This window comes from Haliotis rufescens, unplaced genomic scaffold (genome assembly GCF_023055435.1).
Source record: "Haliotis rufescens isolate VD_foot unplaced genomic scaffold, xgHalRufe1.0.p SCAF_2, whole genome shotgun sequence".
Classification (NCBI taxonomy): domain Eukaryota; kingdom Metazoa; phylum Mollusca; class Gastropoda; order Lepetellida; family Haliotidae; genus Haliotis; species Haliotis rufescens.
Window position 1 is genome coordinate 61038844 of NW_025963890.1, and position 22565 is coordinate 61061408.

The 22565-nt window shown below is 42.9% G+C and overlaps 2 protein-coding genes across 2 annotated transcripts; both read right to left on the reverse strand.

Annotated features, from left to right (window-relative positions):
- Window positions 1-2832: 2832 nt before the first annotated feature.
- LOC124143760 lies at window positions 2833-6479 on the reverse strand. Its single transcript, XM_048400288.1, has 3 exons — window positions 6319-6479; window positions 6116-6178; window positions 2833-3082 (listed from the first exon to the last, which is right to left on the reverse strand). The coding sequence occupies exons 1-3, from the start codon at window positions 6429-6431 to the stop codon at window positions 2851-2853; spliced, it is 408 nt and encodes a 135-aa protein (XP_048256245.1). The 5' UTR covers window positions 6432-6479; the 3' UTR covers window positions 2833-2850.
- Window positions 6480-8423: 1944 nt separating this feature from the next.
- LOC124142299 (toll-like receptor 4) lies at window positions 8424-13099 on the reverse strand. The gene is made up of 2 exons (XM_046510701.2): window positions 12817-13099; window positions 8424-11063 (listed from the first exon to the last, which is right to left on the reverse strand). The coding sequence occupies exons 1-2, from the start codon at window positions 12823-12825 to the stop codon at window positions 8913-8915; spliced, it is 2160 nt and encodes a 719-aa protein (XP_046366657.2). The 5' UTR covers window positions 12826-13099; the 3' UTR covers window positions 8424-8912.
- Between the last annotated feature and the right edge of the window lie 9466 nt (window positions 13100-22565).

Genomic DNA, 22565 nt, shown 5'->3' on the forward strand with positions numbered 1-22565 from the left:
GATCCCGTTAGTCGCCTTTTACGACAAGCATAGTCACCTTTTAAGGCAAGCATGGGTTGCTGAAGACCTATGCTACCCCAGATCTTCACGGGTCTGCCCAGAAAGAAAACCTCTTTAGTCTTGATGGCTCGAAGTTCACGGAAAATGGTTCAAACAAAACACTCCCCTACTCTTACACTTCGACAAAACATTCGAATTTGCCGTGTACCATGCATTGTAAAGATCAGAGTGCAGTTGTACACAACAACCTTGGCGCTACGACTGTCGTAAGTCTAAGTTAAGGTATGGGAGTTACGATCACCTTAGCGCTAAGATCGCTTTGTACACCGGCACCCAGGTCGCGACGGAGCTAGGCACACGTCCAATAGCGGCGGAGAACACAACCAACTGTCTTTTCTTGAAAAAAATGGAGTATTTAAACAATAGAATGACGTCACGGATATGTTTTAAAAGTCGGTGAAAACCCTCGTAACTCTCCATCCGTGGAGAGTTACTCGGACATGCCCAGTATTGTTTTAAACGTGACAAAATCACACGCCTCTTAAAGACAGTGTCTATTGCAGATCTGTCAGCGCCAATTATCTGTTGGCTTCCATTGTTAAGTTTCCACCTTTGTTCTCTTATTACTTTTGGTCTTACAGGTACAAATATATGTCCTCTGCCTCATAGCATCCACATAGCATTGAACCACACATAATTATTCAGAAACAACCACAATCATACACCACCCCTCATAACACAACTGCCAAAAAAAGACCCTCCCCAAAACAAACAAAGCGCCCTTCCCACTCACCCCCGGAATCTCACCTTACAACCAAGAAATCATGCTCCCCAAAACACCCCCACAAACATCCACACCACCAAAACACATCCTACTAGCTTTTTAACCACATCCACACCCCTAAATGACACCTACTCCACAAACAAGTTCGCCCTCTGCCTGCACAAAGCTAACATAACATACAAATATATAAAGAGATGTGGCAGAGGCTACAAACTTACCTTCCCAACACAAGAAACACTCATACACGCCAGCAAACAACCAATCATTGCTGGACTAAACATAACATGGCAGGTGCCCAATTGGTTTACACAAATACAGGGAGTTATTCACATAGATCACAGGGACACACAAGAAGATATCCAAGACTACATCCACATGGCAAACAAAATCTCCACACAACCTAAAATCATAAACTATAAGAACATTAACAACCGCACACCCATCCCGGGCAGGACAACCACACAAACAGTATTTCTAACATTTAAAACAACAAATCTCCCCGCCCACATCATTTTTGGTACACTCACCTATAAAGTCAATCCCGTTAGAAAAAACCGCCACAATGCAACATCTGCCACTCATTTGATCCCCTCACATCCACTTGCAGACAGCCGCCCATGTGCCAAAAATGCGGCTCATACAAGGGCACTGTTACCTGCCCCCCCCCCCCAGCACCCCCCTCATCCTGCCCCCCCCTTTCAAATCCAAGCCGGTACCACCCCTTTCACAACCCTCACCCCTCAGCTCGGCCCTACCCCTCCTTTTACCCTCCCCCTCCCTCCCCTACCCCCACCCCACCACCCCAACTCCAAGCTCCTCGCCCTACCAGATCAGCCATTCCTATACCATCAAATCACCCACAACAAAGAAACAGACAAATAAACTACAGGATCAACGCAACAAGGAAACAGCTGCTCAACCATAAACTACAAACACTCAAGACAGCCCCCTCGCTAACAGTCACACCCAAGAAACTACATTCAAACACAAACAAACTCATAGAATTCCTAACAGCAGCCATTCTCCTTAAAAACCCACACCTAAGAAAATCCACTCCCTGGCCCTCCTCTCTAACCTAAAAACTTTTCAAAACTTCCAGGCAGCCATCAGAGCACTTAAATAAAACCCTATCCCTATTTGGCATTCCAAATCTAGCCCCAGAACACCACCCCATCTAGGCCTACAAAACTCCCCTCTCATTCTAAAACCCGACAATGGTGTTCATACAGTGGAACTGCAATGGAATCACCACCAATGGGCATGAGCTTAAGGCACTCATAGCCCTTGGGAAAATTCAACCTTCACTAATCGCAGTCCAGGAAACCAAAAATATCACCTAAAAAAGCCTTCAAAATACCAGGCTATACTTTCATTCGGTAGGACAGACCACGTACATTAAATTTCCCCAGACCCCCTCATGGAGGCCTCGGTATCTTTATTAAGGAACATCTAAATTACGAAACTATTAACATCCCAACCCCAAATCTTGAATGCCTGGCTATCAAAACCAACATAAACAAAACTAATATAACCATTATAAATGTATATCATACCAAAACAAAACCCTTTTTAGGAGAGGATCTGGAAATATAATCTAAATTTATCGACCAAAATACCCTTTTCTTAGGTGATTTCAACGCTCACCACCCACTGTGGGGTACAAAAAACTTTTCTGACAAATTTGGCAAACTAGTGAGTGAGTGAGTTAATATTTAACATCGGCAATATTTCAGCCATATCGTGACGAAACAAAATTTGACATTAACAATATATTTGGCACACTAATTAACGACTGGATAGACTCCAATGATCTCATCTGTCTAAACAATAATCAACCAACTAGAATCCCCCTAAACCCTCTCCAATCCCCTACCTCTATTGACTTAACCATTAGCACACCTTCACTTCAATCAAAACTCAGCTGGGAGGTCCACTCGGACACATGGGGCAGCGATCACCTGCCAATAAAAAATTCGATGTTTTTAGTTACCCACATTGCTCATTGCTCGGTACGCATTGCTCTCAAGACATCCGGTGAAAAATATATCCATGTTTGAGAAGCAGTTTTATTTTCCTGGTATAAGAGGCAGCGACATATTGTGCTCCGCTATGAGGGCTTGCGACGCCGTCAGGGCGAAGAACGTATAGCCCTGTCCGCACTCGATGAGACCATGCAGCAGCTCGTCGGGCAGGTAGGATGCTCCAGCGACGTCCCGAGCCCAGTCTACCCAGTTGGTCCGCCCGCCCACACTGGTGTCGTGCGTCGCCTCCAGCACGGGGTAGTTGTCACGAACATAGCTATGATAGAAATGATAGGGTGTTAGTCTGAACCATCTGACGGCGCGTATACTATAAACTTTACATATGCAGATGGGCCACTACGGTCTGTAACACTGCTGGAACATGGGGTTGTTGTTGCTGGCGGTGTGTGTGTGTGTGTGTGTGTGTGTGTGTGTGTGTGTGTGTGTGTGTGTGTGTGTGTGTGTGTGTGTGTGTGTGTGACTGACACCCCTCATTTATTCACATTTAACCTTCCATGTTTGTGCATGTGTTTAAACCCGTGAAGATCCGGGGTAGAATAGCTCTTCAGCAACCCATGCTTGCCGTTAAAAGTGACAATGCTTGTCGTAAAAGGCGACTAACGGGATCGGGTGGCCAGGCTCGCTGTCTTGGTTGATGCATGTATCAATGGCGAATTGCAATAACTTCTTCATTTACTGTTATGGCGGCGGTATAGTCCTTATACCGTTGTCAAGCAAAGCTGAGTATTGAACATAGTACAGAATATATATGGTAGGTGGAGGATAAACAGTAACAACAATTGCATACATGCGAGAGGTTAACATGAGTAGTTAAAATAACAACAGAATGATAACACTGTAACAACATGATGGACAAAGAACACATGACGAGGAAGCCAATTAAAAGGAAGCCAATTAAACAGGATAAAGTATGCATGGGTGGGGTGACTTTTGCTTAATGAGTTTATAGTAGGCGGACGGGATGAAATAGCCTTGATCTCTGTGTGAATGTGGACTGTTTCTGTTTTCTGTCCATGAAGTCATGGAGGTTGTTGGAGAGGATTTGATGTTGTGATATTGGCAGGTCCGAGATGGGTGATTTATGGTCCGATTTTATGGTTGAAGTTTTGTGCTCTTTGATTATGGTGTTGATGGGATGTTTCACCGACATAGGGTTGTCCACAGTTACAGTCAATTTTATTAGCTACCCCTTTATGTTCTTGGTGTTTGGTTGTGTTTCTGCCGTTGCCTCATAAATAGGGTATTGAGGGATCTGGTGATCTAAATCCTCAACCTACCATATATATCCTGTACCATGTTCATCATTCAGCCTTGATTGACAACGGTATGAGGATCTATACCGAAACGTCGCCATTACAGTCAAATAGGAAGTTGTTGTCCATAAATTGTGTCTTCTTTGTCATCCGTCAACTTTGTAAGAAATGTCTATCAGACAATCCATTCAAGTGCAGTTATAGTCCCGTATGCGATATTCGTCTGTTAATTCAAGTTTTGTGACCGGCATCTAACTACCAATAACTAGTTACCTTAATTAAACACACACTTTTTGTTACATACGGAAACCCTTATCTGCCATAGTAAAAATACATATTTGTAGCGTTCCCACTCTATACTATCGCGTTCCCTCACAATATTGTAGCGCTCCCTCACTTTAATTTCACGTTCCCTCACTGTAACGTTTTACTCTCTATAATTTCACGTTCCCTCACAATACTGTCACGTTTCCTCTCTATAATTTCGCGCTGCCTCACAATACTGTCACGTTTCCTCTCTATAATTTCGCGCTGCCTCACAATACTGTCGCGTTTCCTCGTTATAATTTCACGTTCCCTCACAATACTGTCGACTATCCTCTCTATAATTTCGCGCTGCCTCACAATACTGTCGCGTTTCCTCGTTATAATTTCACGTTCCCTCACAATACTGTCGACTATCCTCTCTATAATTTCGCGCAGCCTCACAATACTGTCACGTTTCCTCTCTATAATTTCACGTTCCCTCACAATACTGTCGACCTTCCTCTCTATAATTTCGCGCTGCCTCACAATACTGTCGCGTTTACTCGCAATAATTTCACATTCCCTCACAATACACTATTTGTAGCGTTCCCACTCTATACTATCGCGTTCCCTCACAATATTGTAGCGCTCCCTCACTTTAATTTCACGTTCCCTCACTGTAACGTTTTACTCTCTATAATTTCACGTTCCCTCACAATACTGTCACGTTTTCTCTCTATAATTTCACGTTCCCTCACAATTCTTTCGCGTTTCCTCGTTATAATTTCACGTTCCCTCTGTACTTTTGCGTTTGTTCCCTCTACAGTCTCGGTGTTGAACAAGCACAGAAGCTGTATCGAATACGAGAATGTTCACTGTATCTGCACGAGACCAATACTAACAGTAAATTCTATATTGGTGATATATTGATGACAAAATTTTTGTCGTGATTTTTCCATTTACGTGATCGATTTACTTATGATATAAAGTTTTATTCATATATGTTGCCCAAGTCTCACGGGCCCTTTTCAATTAAACGATGTTGACTAGGGATACACGATCCGTTTCACGCCACAGTGGTTAATGTTACAATCAAAGCTACCCGTGAAGATCCGGGGTAGAATAGGTCTTCAGCAACCCATGCTTGTCGCAATAGGCGACTATGCTTGTCGTAAAAGGCGACTAACGGGTCAGGCTCTCTGACTTGGTTGATGCATGTCATCGTATCCCAATTGCGTGGATCGATGCTCATGATGTCAGTTACTGGATTTCTGTTCTAGACTCGATTATTTACAGACCGCCGTCATATAGCTGGAATATTGCTGAGTGCGGCGTTAAGCAACAACAAACAAACAAACAATACAATCAAAGCTGTTTTATTATGTGTGTACTACCCCGTTTGAAATCTGGGTCTGATGATTGGTTTCCAGTACCTTATGCTTACCGACTGCAATGAGGATTGGGTGTTTCCCATGTGTGTTCTTTCTCAGTATGTGCCAGGAACGTCCCGGATCGTTACTCATGCCCCCGACACTGGTTTGTCCAGCCCAAAATTAATTGTTTAGATAGGTAACGCTACAGTTATTGCGAGGAAACGCGGTAGCATAGCGAGAGAACGCGGTACTATAGCGAAGGAACGCTATAACTAATATTTTACCATGGATAGTAGGAGCTTACGTACTCTCAGTGTCACATATTGCATTGGCCACAAAGCCCAGACCGCAACTAGAAATGGGTACTAACCACTGCATAGCACATTTTAATTAAATGTAAATAATTCATTAGCTTACTGAGCCATATACAAACATCCCTTGTGCACCACATACGACAGCGCCCCGCGTCTTGCGATGTGTCTGTGAAAAATATAGACAACGTTGCAGGACATTCACAGATTAATAGCATTGTATTTTACTCCAAGAAGCGTAATTACGAATTACGAAAAGTAATTAAGCTATCAAGCAAATACGAATTTAGAGAACAGAAGCACTTTTACCTCTGTGACGCCAAAACAGGCAACAGTGTGACCAACACGATCACCGCAAGCAGTCTGGTCGCCATTTTGCTCCCGTCTGTCGTTTCACACGACACTATTCCTGTCTTCGTCATAATCTATACAGGTGTTTCCTATGTCCCCGTTTCCTTAGTGACTCGTGTCTAGTGTCTAGTGACACAGCTGTGTTGACAACTTCCCGAGGTGCACAAGAGGTGATGGCCGTCAACAGAAAGTTTCCCACAATTCTGGATGGGGAGAGATGAGGGTGCCAACACCTCCTACCGCTGAATCCGGAATACACTCTAATGTTTCGCACTGAGTACATTGCACACCCCTGATTCCCGAATCATTGTCTCCTAACCCCAAGGGCGGTTGTGTAGCGTTGGTGGTTAAGCGTTGGTTCCTCACGCCGGAGGCCCGGGTTCGATTCCCCACATGGACATAATGTGTACCGCCCATTTCTTCCGCCACCGTGATATTGCTGAAATATTCCTAAAAGCTGCATGGAAGCATACTCTTTCACTCACTGCTAAAATACCCAGAAATAGACATTTGCTTGCTGGTGTAGCTAAGCAACTCTATTTCACACAGAGTTAATGGCATTTGTTCCAGTTGCGTATGACCTTGATAGTGTGGAAATGTCCTTGACGAAAAATATGATGGATTGTAATTTTATCTTGTGATGTGAAAGTGGAGATTACATGATAATCACATGACGAGTGTTTCATTAATTAATACCAAGGTGCCAGAAATGTACAAACGACAGGTATAATTCATATGTTGTGTCTCAAATGATGTCTGTCTTTCGGGAGACAAATTAAGCGAATATGTGAATATGACAGGTGTGTTCACATGGTTAACATACATCGTGTCTTCTGTAAATAGCGCAAACGGAGAGGCCAAGTATAGGTCAGTGCTTATCATGTAAATTGTCTTCAATAACTAATGCAGAAGAAGTGGCCAAGAATTGATCAGTGATTAACTTGTAAATTGTCTTCAATAACTGGTGCAGAAGAAGTGGCCAAGTATAGGTCAGTGCTTATCATGTAAATTGTCTTCAATAACTAATGCAGAAGAAGTGGCCAAGAATTGATCAGTGATTAACTTGTAAATTGTCTTCAATAACTGGTGCAGAAGAAGTGGCCAAGTATAGATCAGTGATTATCATGTAAATTGTCTTCAATAACTGGTGCAGAAGAAGTGGCCAAGTATAGATCAGTGAATATCATGTAAATTGTCTTCAATAACTAATGCAGAAGAAGTGGCCAAGTATAGATCAGTGATTATCATGTAAATTGTCTTCAATAACTAATGCAGAAGAAGTGGCCAAGAATTGATCAGTGATTAATTTGTAAATTGTCTTCAATAACTGGTGCAGAAGAAGTGGCCAAGTATAGATCAGTGATTATCATGTAAATTGTCTTCAATAACTGGTGCAGAAGAAGTGGCCAAGTATAGATCAGTGATTATCATGTAAATTGTCTTCAATAACTGGTGCAGAAGAAGTGGCCAAGTATAGATCAGTGATTATCATGTACATTGTCTTCAATAACTGGTGCAGAAGGAGTGGCCAAGTATAGATCAGTGATTATCATGTAAATTGTCTTCAATAACTGGTGCAGAAGGAGTGGCCAAGTATAGATCAGTGATTATCATGTAAATTGTCTTCAATAACTAATGCAGAAGAAGTGGCCAAGTATAGATCAGTGATTATCATGTAAATTGTCTTCAATAACTGGTACAGAAGAAGTGGCCAAGTATAGATCAGTGATTATCATGTAAATTGTCTACAATAACTGGTGCAGAAGAAGTGGCCAAGTATAGATCAGTGATTATCATGTAAACTGTCTTCAATAACTGGTGCAGAAGGAGTGGCCAAGTATAGATCAGTGATTATCATGTAAATTGTCCTAAATAACTGGTGCAGAAGAAGTGGCCAAGTATAGATCAGCGATTATCATGTAAATTGTCTACAGTAACTGGTGCAGAAGAAGTGGCCAAGTATAGATCAGTGATTAACTTGTGCAAACGGCATTTTCACTAGCTGATATCTTAAAGGAGGTCTAGGAACTGAGCAATTGACTGCCCCAACAAATGCAACCACGTTACACAAACCTCACTTTATTATTCTTCACAATACATTTTACGATGTACAACAATCTAGGAATTACTGATTCTCCTAATGACAGAGAAAATGTCTTAGTTTCATACAGGACACTATTTACAACGGCAAGATCTAGACTGGAAATGCACGCCAAACTTCGGAGCATATTCGTCAGTTAAAGCAGGTCTGGTATGCATTGGTTCAGTTGGGTCACAAAAAGGTATCTTCCTAAGCAACTGGCATTTTTATATGTAGTACATCTAGACAATACACCTGCAGTAAGATTCTCAAGGCTATTCAAAACGGATTCAAACTATCGCAAGGGCGCGTACAGTGATATGAACTGTACAATAAACGGTTCTTTGCTTGTTACAAATGTGTTGAAACAAACATTTAGATATACACACAACAGATGACTAATCCTATCTGTTAAAAAATGGCTATATAAATCACCTTCAAACTATTCTCTGTGTTTCTCCCAATTCGTATTTTATCCTCGAAGGCCTCTCTTCAAGCTGTGCCAAAACACTGCATTCCCCTCCATGTCATCTGTGAACTCCACGTACGAGTCCCGTCTCATCACCTCCACTATATCCACAGGAAGATCCTTCACAGGAATGTCCTCCATGACTACAACCAGCAAGGTGTTCCTTCCAGTGTAGATACTCTCCATCTTGGCCATCTCCATCTCGTATCTACACCAGTAGCTCTTCAGGAAGTTCCTGGTCAGGATCACCACAGTCTTTCTGCTGGAACTGATGGCTTTCAGGATGTTGGCCGCGATGGCTTCTCCTGGAAGAAAGTCTCTATGGTGGATGCACAGACTGAAATTGTCCTCTGATCTCTCTTGCTCTTCAAGAATCTGCCTCATATCCCTAACAACGAAAGTACGATCTTCATCAGCATATGAGACAAAAGCATCAAATTCGAATTCTTGCTCTTCATCCCTTGCAGGAATATAGCCACGGTATCTGTTCAAGACCAAATAGTACAAGTACCTCAGACGCCATCTGTATCGGTAGGCGACCCCAGAGATACCTACACCAAGAATTAAAAACACAATGCTAAGAGCCCCTATCATAATGCCAACATATGAGGCACATATCTTCTCAAGGTCCATGACAATACCATGTAATTTTGTCATATTGAGTTCTCTACCATCAACAAATTTACAAGTCAACATTTGAATATCACCGACCCCTTCCCCTTTTCGTTCCATCCATTTTAAGGAGGGCAGCGTAAGACAGTCACATTTTAAAGGATTATTATGCACAACAAGTTTAAAACTATGAGGAAAAATGTTATCTATATGAAACCTTAGACGTTGTGGAATTTCTGTAAAGAGGTTACTGGAGAGGTCAAGCTTTGTCAAATTAGACATGCTTTCAATGTCTGTATCCCAAGAGTTCAAACTGTTAGAACTAATATCTAAAGATTGAAGAGACCACAGATCTTTTAGGATATTGGGTGGGAGAGAACTTATTTTATTGTCCGATAGGACCAGATTCTCAAGATTAACAAGGCTACTGAAACTGTTATTACCTAGACTTAGTCCCAGGTAATTTGAGTTAGCCTTTAATGTTTTTACAGAATTTGGATTTGGGATAAAGTTGTCGTGAATGTATCCGCAGTAGTTATGTGACACATCAAGGATTTCTATTGTGTCTATTCCAAACACTGGGCCTTCCCAACGTGTGAAGAAGTTGTAAGACAAATCCAGTTGTTTTAAGTTATTCGGGCCGAGCCCCATCCTTAGAATATTGAAACTCAGTTTTGATGAACTAACATTGAGAAATGTCATGTTAGGAGGAATGAATATTGTCCAGTTACCAGGCCATGGTCCGTCAGAAAGTCCTACAGGAGCCTTGTTAATAGAAAGTTTGCTCTCGCAGTTTGGCCATGGTTGACTAACATCCCCAATCCTCTCATTCTTAGCTGAATTTACTGTTAACATCTCGTCAACCGAAAATGGACGAATATAGGAAGAGTGCTGTTGAGAAAAATCAGCCCACTCGATTGTTAACTCTGAAGATGTTAGTAAGTACAAGCCAAATATAAACATGTTGTTCTTAAGGGATATTCGTCTTAGTGACCTTGGCATTAGCAAAGGAACTGTGCAATCCATTAGCTCGATCCTGTTTCCATCCAGATGAATTTCCTCTATTTTGGTGTGCTGAACAAACTCCAAATCCTGACGCCTCACAACAATCCCCGGCCCTTGGTATCTGTGTAATCGATTCGCTTTCAGAATCTTCAGTGATGAGTTTTTTAACCCAGATAGCCCAATCCCAACATTTGCAAGTCCAAGATCCCTGTTGCTGGAAACATCTAGGAATTCTAAATTCAACATATTGATGAAATCTGTTTCGTTCAGACCTATGAGGTTATTATAGGAAATGTCTAAACTTTGTAGGTTTTGATATCTGTTAAGGCTTTTGTTGAGATGGCGAATATTGTTGTGGGAGAGAATTAGTACTTCTACACCCACACGTAAATTGTTGGGAACAGAGTTTAAGTCACAGCTGGAACAATCAACGACCAGCTGCAGTCGTGTCTCATTACACCTGCAATGTCCGGTGGAGACGTTTGTACCTGCGCTCCATGTCAGGGAGAAAACTGCGACCAAGACAACAGGTGAAGCCTGCAAGAAGAAATGGTTGAATGTATGAAAACGGAAAAATATTTTTCCATAATCGTAAGAAATCTCTATTAAAAGCGAATCCATTCCATAATTCCTATTAAATGCATGGATCTATGAAATCAAATAATAATAGCATGGGTCTACGAAATCAAATAGTAATGGTGGTGTTCGCGAAAAGATGAGCGTATCCTACCCCACAGGTGGTAACAGGCACAAACACATGCAAAGGCAAATAAATTGTTCACTTGAGAAAAACACATGGAACATAGGTTAAAAGTATAAAAAGAAAATTGCATCGGACATTTTTGTCACTGATGCGTCAACTTTGGAAATGCCCTCCACATGACCACCAGAATTGTTTTGAACATTTAACGGGGGCCTTTAGTCACATGTTGAGCAGGATTAACGGAGGCCTTTAGTCACATGTTGAGCAGGATTAACGGAGGCCTTTAGTCACATGTTGAGCAGGATTAACGGAGGCCTTTAGTCACATGTTGAGCAGGATTAACGGAGGCCTTTAGTCACATGTTGAGCAGGATTAACGGAGGCCTTTAGTCACATGTTGAGCAGGATTAACGGAGGCTTTTAGTCACATGTTGAGCAGGATTTGTATGGCAAAAAGAAGTTGCTGTGAATGCGAAGTTGGATTGCCATGTGTTCACTTTGTTCGTTAGATGTCTTTGTATTCTGTATTTTAGGCTTTTGTCATCTACAATCTGAAATCTGTAACTTTATAATAGGTTCCTTCCTCATTGTTTTGCATCGAATCCATATCCAAAACGCTTTTAGTAAGCACCCGTTACATGTACATGTACAGTATTATTAAGAAGTCCCAGTGCGGTATCATTTGATGGCACTTTGGACTTTACAACTTGGGCCACTACTACTACTACTACTACTACTACTACTACTACTACTACTACTACTGCTGCTGCTGCTGCTGCTGCTGCTACTACTACTGCTGCTACTACTACTACTGCTACTACTAATACTGCTACTACTACCACTTCCACTGCTGCTACTACTACTACCACTACAACTACTACTACTACTACTACTACTACTACTTCTGCTGCTGCTACTATTACTGCTGCTACTACTACTGCTACTACTACTACTACTACCACTACTTCCACTACTACTGCTGCTGCTACTATTACTACTACTACTACTACTAGTGCTGCTGCTGCTAATCCTACTGCTGCTACTACTGCTACTACTACCACTTCTACTGCTGCTACTAATACTACCACTACAACTACTACTACTACTACTACTACTACTACTACTACTACTACTACTACTACTACGAAAAACATAACTAATAAATAAAGAAAATAGAACAAGACAAAATGCTACTAGTTATTGCCTTGAACTACAACTACTATAACTAGCAACTGCCTCTGTATATGTAGGTTAACTTGTCATGCCCGTGTAGCTTCACGCATTATGATGCACAAAGGGCAACCAGTATTCGTTATATTCCGAAGGTTTATGGTCATATTCAGCTACATAACCTAAGGGAAAAAACATGTGGACATTTCGATCTCACACAAGTCTTAGCACCCACAGACACATACAGTAAGGTCTGTTGTCATGGGAGATAAACGACTACGTGTTTAAATCGGTTCGTGATGTCACAGCACAACAAGACACAATTCAGCCAAGAACTTCGACGTGTGTTGTGCCCTTAAACCTACAGTGGACTTAAGTCGTATGTGTTGTTCAGACAAAACCAAGAAAATATACTCACAATTGCCATGGTCGACGTTCCGCTGTGGTTTCTACCTCAATGTCACACTTGTGCCCAGGAGATGTTTTAAGAGAGGGCTTCATACTTCCTTGTTTGAACAAATAACACCCACCCGAGCTGAAACCAAAGAAATACCCGAATGCTGTTTAGATTTCAGTCTTCTTCCTTGTTACTGGAGCTGTTAAATAATCAATTTACAGTTGTTGTTTTTTAATCGACACTTGACTAGGCGAGCTTGCGACTGGAATAAACAGTAACGCCCCACAAGGTCGGGTTACGATGACATGCAATCACCCCAACCTGTTGGGCTCTTGCAACAATCCTGACGCTAGGTACTCCTAACCTGTGTACTGTATGTACTGAATGTTGTGACAACGAAGACTCCGAGTGCGTTTGAAATCGTTTCAAATAAATAGAATTTTGTGAGCCTTCGACTTATTTATTTATCATATATTATTTCCTGTCGGGGTATAGGGGCGGTCGGGTAGCCTAGTGGTTAAAGTGTTCGCTCCTCACGCCGAAGACCCGGGTTCGATTCCCGACATGGGTACAATGTGTGAAGCCCATTTCTGGTGTCCCCCGCCGTGATATTGCTGGAATATTGCTAAAAGCGGCGTAAAACCATACTCACTCACTGTCGGGGTATACTTAAAAAATAAACGACGAATGGGAGTTGTTTATCGTTCAACAAAACACTCCAGGGAGAATAACCATGAGGGGCGCAGTGTATTTCTTCTATGAGACATCAACATTATGTACAGCCTCTTTACGGATGTTGATAAAATGAACAAGTTTAAAAACAGTGCGGAATTTGCGGTCGGAGATCGAATCGAAGCTTTGTCGCCTCCACTAGATCATCCTGTGATGAGTTCGCCCTGTCCAGTTAACTGAGTACAGTCAAGTCTCGTTAATCCGACACTCGTTAATCCGACACTCGGCTTTATCCGACACAAATGATGGGAACTGATTGATTCAGTGCTATTTAGTCCCGTTAATCCGACATTCTCGCACCCCGACTCCGACACACCTAATTTGCAAAGAATTGCCGAAATCACTCATTAATCAGTCTCGTTAATCCGACACAGTGATCAGCGTACTCCGTGGTCATCTGACCGCGAGTACACAACCCCGTGTTTTGACACGCACTGGCTGCAGAGATTAACATAACAATTAACAGGAAAAGCTATTCAAACCTGTATGTACAAAGCTATACAAATGTAGTTTACAAATTGAAGCCAGATAAATGTGCATGAAGCCAGTTTAAAATACGAACAGGTATATAAAACATGGTCGACTCACCATGGTCGACTGGTATGTAAACAAGAAAGCATGGATGACTTCATTAATATTCAAAGCCTGGCTACTGATCTTGGATCGGCAAATGCGATTGGAGCAACGCCACGTGGTATTGCTGTTGGACAACGCCCCACCAACGATGTCGGATTAACGAGACTTGACTGTAGTAGGATGGACTGAAGTGTGGTAAAGTTCATGAGAGTTCCTTTACAACATGGCGGCGCCGCAGTTACACCATGCTAGAGATGGGATGCAGTTACAACACTATGCATGCAAAACATGTACTGCGTCATTTAGCGAAGTCAAATTATGTGGTTTAGTGTGGTTTACTTTCGCAAAATAGCGCATACGAACGGCTAACCAGGATAAATTTTGGCTTTAATTTGATTGATCAAGGAGCCTGTCTTCAGCATGTCTTCATCATGCCTGTCATCAGGTCGGGTGGTCAAGCTCGTGGACTCGTTGGATGCTTGTCATTGTATACCAGTTGCTTAGATCGATGCTCATGATATCAATGGATTTTGTGTTCCACAGTTGATAGTTAATAGACCGCGTCATATAAGTGGAATGTTGTTGAGTGCGGCGTTAACAACAAACAAACAAACAAACAAACAAACAAACAAACAAACATTCGAGTGTTTGAAGTTTAATTCGCCAAATCTCTTTTAGTACTTCTGCTGGTATTAGTTTTGCACCTGCGAGTTCCAGATAGGAGGTTGTGTTTGTTACTAGATTTTAATTGTCATTTAGAACATATGTGCTACTTTTAGTCTCGCTAAGAAGTTCCTCCATAAGCAACATACGTCACAGTTTGTACGTGACACTTACACCTTTTTGTTAAAGTATTTTTTTTATAGAATAAGTATAATGTTATTTGCATATGCATGACTGTGCTTTCTAGTGAATTAGCCCACTGTTACGCAACTCAAAATATTAACAGTAGCGGGTAACCTCGCAAAGCTGAATGTCGTTCACTTCCCGATGAACGTCAGTATGTCACGTGATTACGTTGTCAATCGAGCGGACACTCTCCTACCCAGAGTTCCATGGGACCAGCATAGTACCCCGTGTTATGCTAAGTCACCACTGCGCCGGAGTGTGTCGATCGGAGACATACAGAACTACTTTAAGGGGATTCCTCAATTGCTAAAAATAACATTAAAAATCATTTGGGAAAACTGAGAGCGACATCGATTCAGGCTATGAATGATGCAGGCTTTGAAGCCAGACTGATCATGTATATGTCTGGTCACCGAAATGAAGCGTCCATTCGAAGCAGAATGCTAGACTTACCAAATGAAATCACTGAGCTCCACACTGTCGCGCCGCCTCAAGCGGTAATCCTTGTCATCAGAGTGAGTGAGTGAGTGAGTATGGTTTTACGCCGCTTTTAGCAATATTCCAGCAATATCACGGCGGGGGACACCAGAAATGGGCTTCACACATTGCACCCATGTCGGGAATCGAACCCGGGTCTTCGGCGTGACGAGCGAACGCTTTAACCACTAGGCTACCCGACCGCCCCTCTTGTCATCGGAAGCCGTAGTATGACTCAAACACACATCCAAAGTTCACAGAACCTTGATATCAATCCATTTGCAGCTTCGGTCGGGTCTGGATTTCTTTCCAACGCTAACTTTACTTAGTACAACTGTTATTTCAAGGGAATGACATTGTTGTAGCCGCAATATTCTGCCGTTTGTAAAACCAAGGAATGTTTGGGACGGATGACGTCACGACTCTCGTTCACATAGTTCGTTTTAGATAATTAAAGTTGGATGTTTAATGGATTGTTTTGTTATGATTCATGTATCTGTCAATATAAGGACTCGAGTTGTATTTGTTGACGTTCATCAGCTGATGAAATTTACCATGAAACTTCACGCATCATGGAATTTGCTCACGTGAGGCATTGTCTTCATCAGCTGATGAACGTCAACAAATACAACTTCAATCCTACAATGACTCCTTTCATTGTAAATGGCTTAATCATTATCCATGCTTGTAAGAGTGAGTGAGTGAGTATGGTTTTACACCGCTTTTAGCAATATTCCAGCAATATCCTGGCTGGGGACACCAGAAATGGGCTTCACACATTGTACCCATGTTGGGAATCGAACCCGGGTCTTCGGCATGACGAGCGAACGCTTTAACCAAGAGGCTACCAGACCGCCCCTGCTTGTAAGAGGCGACTAACGGCACCGGGTTGTCAGGCTCGCTGACTTGTCATCGTATCCTAGTTGCATAGATGCCCATGGTGTCAACAACTGCATTGACTGATCTATACTCTATTACTTACAGACGTTATATAGCTGGAATATAGCGTTAAACAAACAATCAAACAAAACTAATCAATATCATCCTTTCAATCTGCACTGGTTAAACTTTGTGTAACTGCATAAATATTTAACTTCCTGAAAATGTATTCCGACAGCTTGTGTACGGACGTCGCGAAGAGGATGTTCCGCTGGGAGGTAGAGCCCATAGAGCATCCTTTGTACATCGTTGTCCTAGTGATGTCAAGCAGGTAGTTCACTCATTGAGTGTACGTTTTTTGTTTAATATGTAGCAGATCTCTTAAACATCCTTTTCCGTGTCCAGAAAATGAATTCAACTTTTCATTGCTCACTTATATTGATACTCTACATCATATATCTGTTAATGCACTAAGGATCAGGCCGCTTCCCTGGTCAAGTGGTAGAGCGTCCGCAAGGAGAGCGAAAGTCCGGGGTTCGATCCCCGGCCGTGTCATACCAAAAGACGTTAAAAGATGGTACTTGTTGTTACCTGTCTGGCGTTAAAGGTGGTAAAACAAGGACTGGTCGGCTCGGAGTCGGTATAATGTGTCTGAGTGGGGTATTCATGTTAAACTGCGGGATGATATCTCAGTGGGTTAGCAGTATAAATCGGCATCAGTCCGGACTAGTACAAGCAGTCACACACTTGCATTCACGTCCCTATATAGGTGCAATAATCTTGGATGTGATGTCAAACCTCATTTCACCTCACCTTACCATTAAGGACCAAGATTGTTATTCAATATGATTCTCTTCAGTTTGGTACGTGTCCACTGATATCCTGTTTGCAATATGGCATCCGATGTGAGGTTAATGTGCACTACTCCTCACAAGAAAACTCTGGTTATGGGTGGTTGAAATCACGCTTTAGCGCACGCACGCACGCACGCACGCACGCACTCACGCACATATACATTTTGATCGGTTTCAAAGATTCACATTTCCGTGTGTTTGAGCGTAGTGATTAAAACTGCCTCAAAAGATGTTAAAAGATGATACTTGTTGTTACCCTGTCTGGCACTTGGCATCAATGAGCTTAAACAAGGACTGGTCAGCTCGGAGCCAGTGTACTGTGTCTGAGTAGGGTATTCATGTTAAACTGCGGCATGGTATCTCAGTGGGCTAGCACTATAAAATCGCAACCTCACAGTATGGGTTAGGTTGGACAGTTCCTGTACAAAGCCAACAAAGAAGGTATCCGGTAGGATGAGATGGTAATGTGACTCACAGGCAGTTTGGGGTGTATACACCCCATGGAGCTGAGAACTGAAAATAGTTTGAACACTGATCCATTGACCGGGGTGATAATAGTACACACCCTGAGCATACACAAGTACGGAGTCTAGCACTATATGAGAAGTCTCATTATTATCCCAGCCTAAAATCATGTGGCTATATAGGAATTCAGTCCGTCCGTCCGTCCTTCCGAGGACATGTTTTTGTGTGACCTATAACTTGAAAACAACTGCATAGATTCTTTTCAAACTTAGTGAACATGTTTTATACCAGTGGGAGAGACGGAGTGCAAAGTTTGAATTGAATATTTGGGTTTTCTTAGAATTTCTTTTCTTAAACAATTGTGCGACCTATTACTTGAAAAACGTCTGCATGGATTCTTTTTAGGGGATCTTTTGAGATAATATTGTATTTTTCATGTTTTGAACTTAGAAAAGGTCCGGGGTATAAGTGAGCCCTGCTCACCTTTTGCCTTATTATTGTTATTAGGTACAATGTCTTGGGTTTGTGAAACAAATGGGGTAAATGCATTAACAAAGAGTATGACAATGAGAGGGAGAGGATGGGGGCCTCCAACCCACTCCTGTCCATCATGCAGATCCGCTGACGGACACTCCGTCCGCTATAACAACACACACCCCAACTTGTTTTGACGTTGTCAACCTACGATGTATTTGCGGAAAACGTATATCAGTTGTTTTTTAGTATTGTCCTCAAAGAGGCTTACTCTCGGAGTCAGTTATGAACTTGTCAACATATTGACAAAGATTGTCATAATACATGTTGTTTTGTCTATTGCTGCTGATAAATATATTTACAAATGTGACATATTATTTGGTAAAATTAGTTCACTTTAGCTAATTTATCACCATTGTGTCATTGATATGTTAAGTCACGCTGTCAACTCTCCTGATGGCATAAACAGTGAGAGAGCTTTTGATATGACCCCTGTCACACAACTGGGACAATGGCAATTTGCCAATTTTCAAAAAGACATCAGAAAAAAGAGTGCTTTCCATTCTTTTGATAGAGTTCTTCATTGTGAAGTAATGTGTTGTAATGTTTAAGTCCAAATTAACTTTTCTAACAATGCAATCAGTTTGAAATTAGAACATCAGAGATTATTCAAAGCAATAAAATTATTGTAAAGTATGTTTACAGTTGACAACACATTTCGCATAAAGGCTTTAACGAGTGGCATTTCTACTAGCCCCCGGGACTCCGTTAACTTCAGACTAACTAGCTCAGTTCCCTGCGTCAGAGACACAAAGACCTCCACATGGACTTACTAGCTGACCCACAAGTAGACCATGAGAATTTTGATTCATAATCAAGTAGTAAAAAAGTGTTCTTGATAAGTAATGTGAACAATACCAAGATCACTCAAGAACTTTAATACACAAGTTGTTCTTTGCAGTGTCTGCCTGCCTGCCTGTTTGTCTGTCTATCTATCTGCCTGCCCGTCTGTTGTTTAACGCCGCACCTAGCAATATTCCAGCTATATGACGGCTGGATTGTCTGTCAAATAACTGGATCACTTGAAAGGTGAACCATTGTTGTTATGTGAAAGCCAGTCAAGCATTTCCAATACCTCGTCTATAGTTGAATTTACATGGGACATATAAAAGCAAAAGAATGCAGTTTTCTCTGGCCATCACAGCTTGTCCTTTGAAACACTCCCAGTATCTATCAGTGTCTACTGTTTGCTTGACTGCTTCATAATTAATGCTTAGCACATGTGAAACATGATGTTATGAATTATGGAAACTGATGCCAGGTTATGGAGTCCATATCAAACTTATATTTACTTCTGCATTAATGCAAGTCAACCATACATATATGCAACTAATAGCAAATATATATGTTATCAAACATTAGGATAGAGGAGCTATTGTCTATATCTGCACATAAACAGCCATGGGAATCACACTGTCATGTAGGAAGTTCAAGTGTGTCAAAGGATCAAATATATTAACAACTCAACATGGATGCCACACAGCTATCTTGGATTTTCTTTTGATTTTTCTTTCAAAACCCAGAAAGCCTTAAAGGCTGGGAGTGTGCAGGTGAGATGCAATGCAGCATGTTGTGAGTGTGCAGGTGAGATGCAATGCAGCATGTTGTGTGTGTGCAGGTGAGATGCAATGCAGCATGTCATGTGTGTGCAGGTGAGATGCAATGCAGCATGTCGTGTGTGTACAGGTGAGATGCAATGCAGCATGTCATGTGTGTGCAGGTGAGATGCAATGCAGCATGTTGTGTGTGTGCAGGTGAGATGCAATGCAGCATGTCATGTGTGTGCAGGTGAGATGCAATGCAGCATGTCATGTGTGTGCAGGTGAGATGCAATGCAGCATGTCATGTGTGTGCAGGTGAGATGCAATGCAGCATGTCGTGTGTGTACAGGTGAGATGCAATGCAGCATGTTGTGTGTGTGCAGGTGAGATGCAATGCAGCATGTCATGTGTGTGCAGGTGAGATGCAATGCAGCATGTCGTGTGTGTGCAGGTGAGATACAATGCAGCATGTCGTGTGTGTGCAGGTGAGATACAATGCAGCATGTTGTGTGTGTGCAGGTGAGATGCAATGCAGCATGTCGTGTGTGTGCAGGTGAGATGCAATGCAGCATGTCGTGTGTGTGCAGGTGAGATGCAATGCAGCATGTTGTGTGTGTGTGCAGGTGAGATGCAATGCAGCATGTCGTGTGTGTGCAGGTGAGATGCAATGCAGCATGTTGTGTGTGTACAGGTGAGATGCAATGCAGCATGTTGTGTGTGTGCAGGTGAGATGCAATGCAGCATGTTGTGTGTGTGCAGGTGAGATGCAATGCAGCATGTCGTGTGTGTGCAGGTGAGATGCAATGCTGCATGTCATGTGTGTGCAGGTGAGATGCAATGCAGCATGTCGTGTGTGTGCAGGTGAGATGCAATGCAGCATGTTGTGTGTGTGCAGGTGAGATGCAATGCAGCATGTCATGTGTGTGCAGGTGAGATGCAATGCAGCATGTCGTGTGTGTGCAGGTGAGATGCAATGCAGCATGTTGTGTGTGTGCAGGTGAGATGCAATGCAGCATGTCGTGTGTGTGCAGGTGAGATGCAATGCAGCATGTCGTGTGTGTGCAGGTGAGATGCAATGCAGCATGTTGTGTGTGTACAGGTGAGATGCAATGCAGCATGTCGTGTGTGTGCAGGTGAGATGCAATGCAGCATGTCGTGTGTGTACAGGTGAGATGCAATGCAGCATGTTGTGTGTGTACAGGTGAGATGCAATGCAGCATGTCGTGTGTGTGCAGGTGAGATGCAATGCAGCATGTTGTGTGTGTGCAGGTGAGATGCAATGCAGCATGTCGTGTGTGTGCAGGTGAGATGCAATGCTGCATGTCATGTGTGTGTGCAGGTGAGATGCAATGCAGGATGTTGTGTGTGTGCAGGTGAGATGCAATGCAGCATGTCGTGTGTGTGCAGGTGAGATGCAATGCAGCATGTCGTGTGTGTACAGGTGAGATGCAATGCAGCATGTCGTGTGTGTGCAGGTGAGATGCAATGCAGCATGTTGTGTGTGTGTGCAGGTGAGATGCAATGCAGCATGTCGTGTGTGTGCAGGTGAGATGCAATGCAGCATGTTGTGTGTGTACAGGTGAGATGCAATGCAGCATGTTGTGTGTGTGCAGGTGAGATGCAATGCAGCATGTCGTGTGTGTGCAGGTGAGATGCAATGCAGCATGTTGTGTGTGTACAGGTGAGATGCAATGCAGCATGTTGTGTGTGTGCAGGTGAGATGCAATGCAGCATGTCGTGTGTGTGCAGGTGAGATGCAATGCAGCATGTCATGTGTGTGCAGGTGAGATGCAATGCAGCATGTCGTGTGTGTGCAGGTGAGATGCAATGCAGCATGTTGTGTGTGTACAGGTGAGATGCAATGCAGCATGTTGTGTGTGTGCAGGTGAGATGCAATGCAGCATGTCGTGTGTGTGCAGGTGAGAGGCAATGCAGCATGTCATGTGTGTGCAGGTGAGATGCAATGCAGCATGTCGTGTGTGTGCAGGTGAGATGCAATGCAGCATGTTGTGTGTGTGCAGGTGAGATGCAATGCAGCATGTCGTGTGTGTGCAGGTGAGATGCAATGCAGCATGTCGTGTGTGTGCAGGTGAGATGCAATGCAGCATGTTGTGTGTGTACAGGTGAGATGCAATGCAGCATGTCGTGTGTGTGCAGGTGAGATGCAATGCAGCATGTCGTGTGTGTACAGGTGAGATGCAATGCAGCATGTCGTGTGTGTGCAGGTGAGATGCAATGCAGCATGTTGTGTGTGTGAGCAGGTGAGATGCAATGCAGCATGTCGTGTGTGTGCAGGTGAGATGCAATGCAGCATGTTGTGTGTGTACAGGTGAGATGCAATGCAGCATGTTGTGTGTGTGCAGGTGAGATGCAATGCAGCATGTCGTGTGTGTGCAGGTGAGATGCAATGCAGCATGTCGTGTGTGTGCAGGTGAGATGCAATGCAGCATGTTGTGTGTGTGCAGGTGAGAGGCAATGCAGCATGTCATGTGTGTGCAGGTGAGATGCAATGCAGCATGTCGTGTGTGTGCAGGTGAGATGCAATGCAGCATGTTGTGTGTGTGCAGGTGAGATGCAATGCAGCATGTCGTGTGTGTGCAGGTGAGATGCAATGCAGCATGTCGTGTGTGTGCAGGTGAGATGCAATGCAGCATGTTGTGTGTGTACAGGTGAGATGCAATGCAGCATGTCGTGTGTGTGCAGGTGAGATGCAATGCAGCATGTCGTGTGTGTACAGGTGAGATGCAATGCAGCATGTTGTGTGTGTACAGGTGAGATGCAATGCAGCATGTCGTGTGTGTGCAGGTGAGATGCAATGCAGCATGTTGTGTGTGTGCAGGTGAGATGCAATGCAGCATGTCGT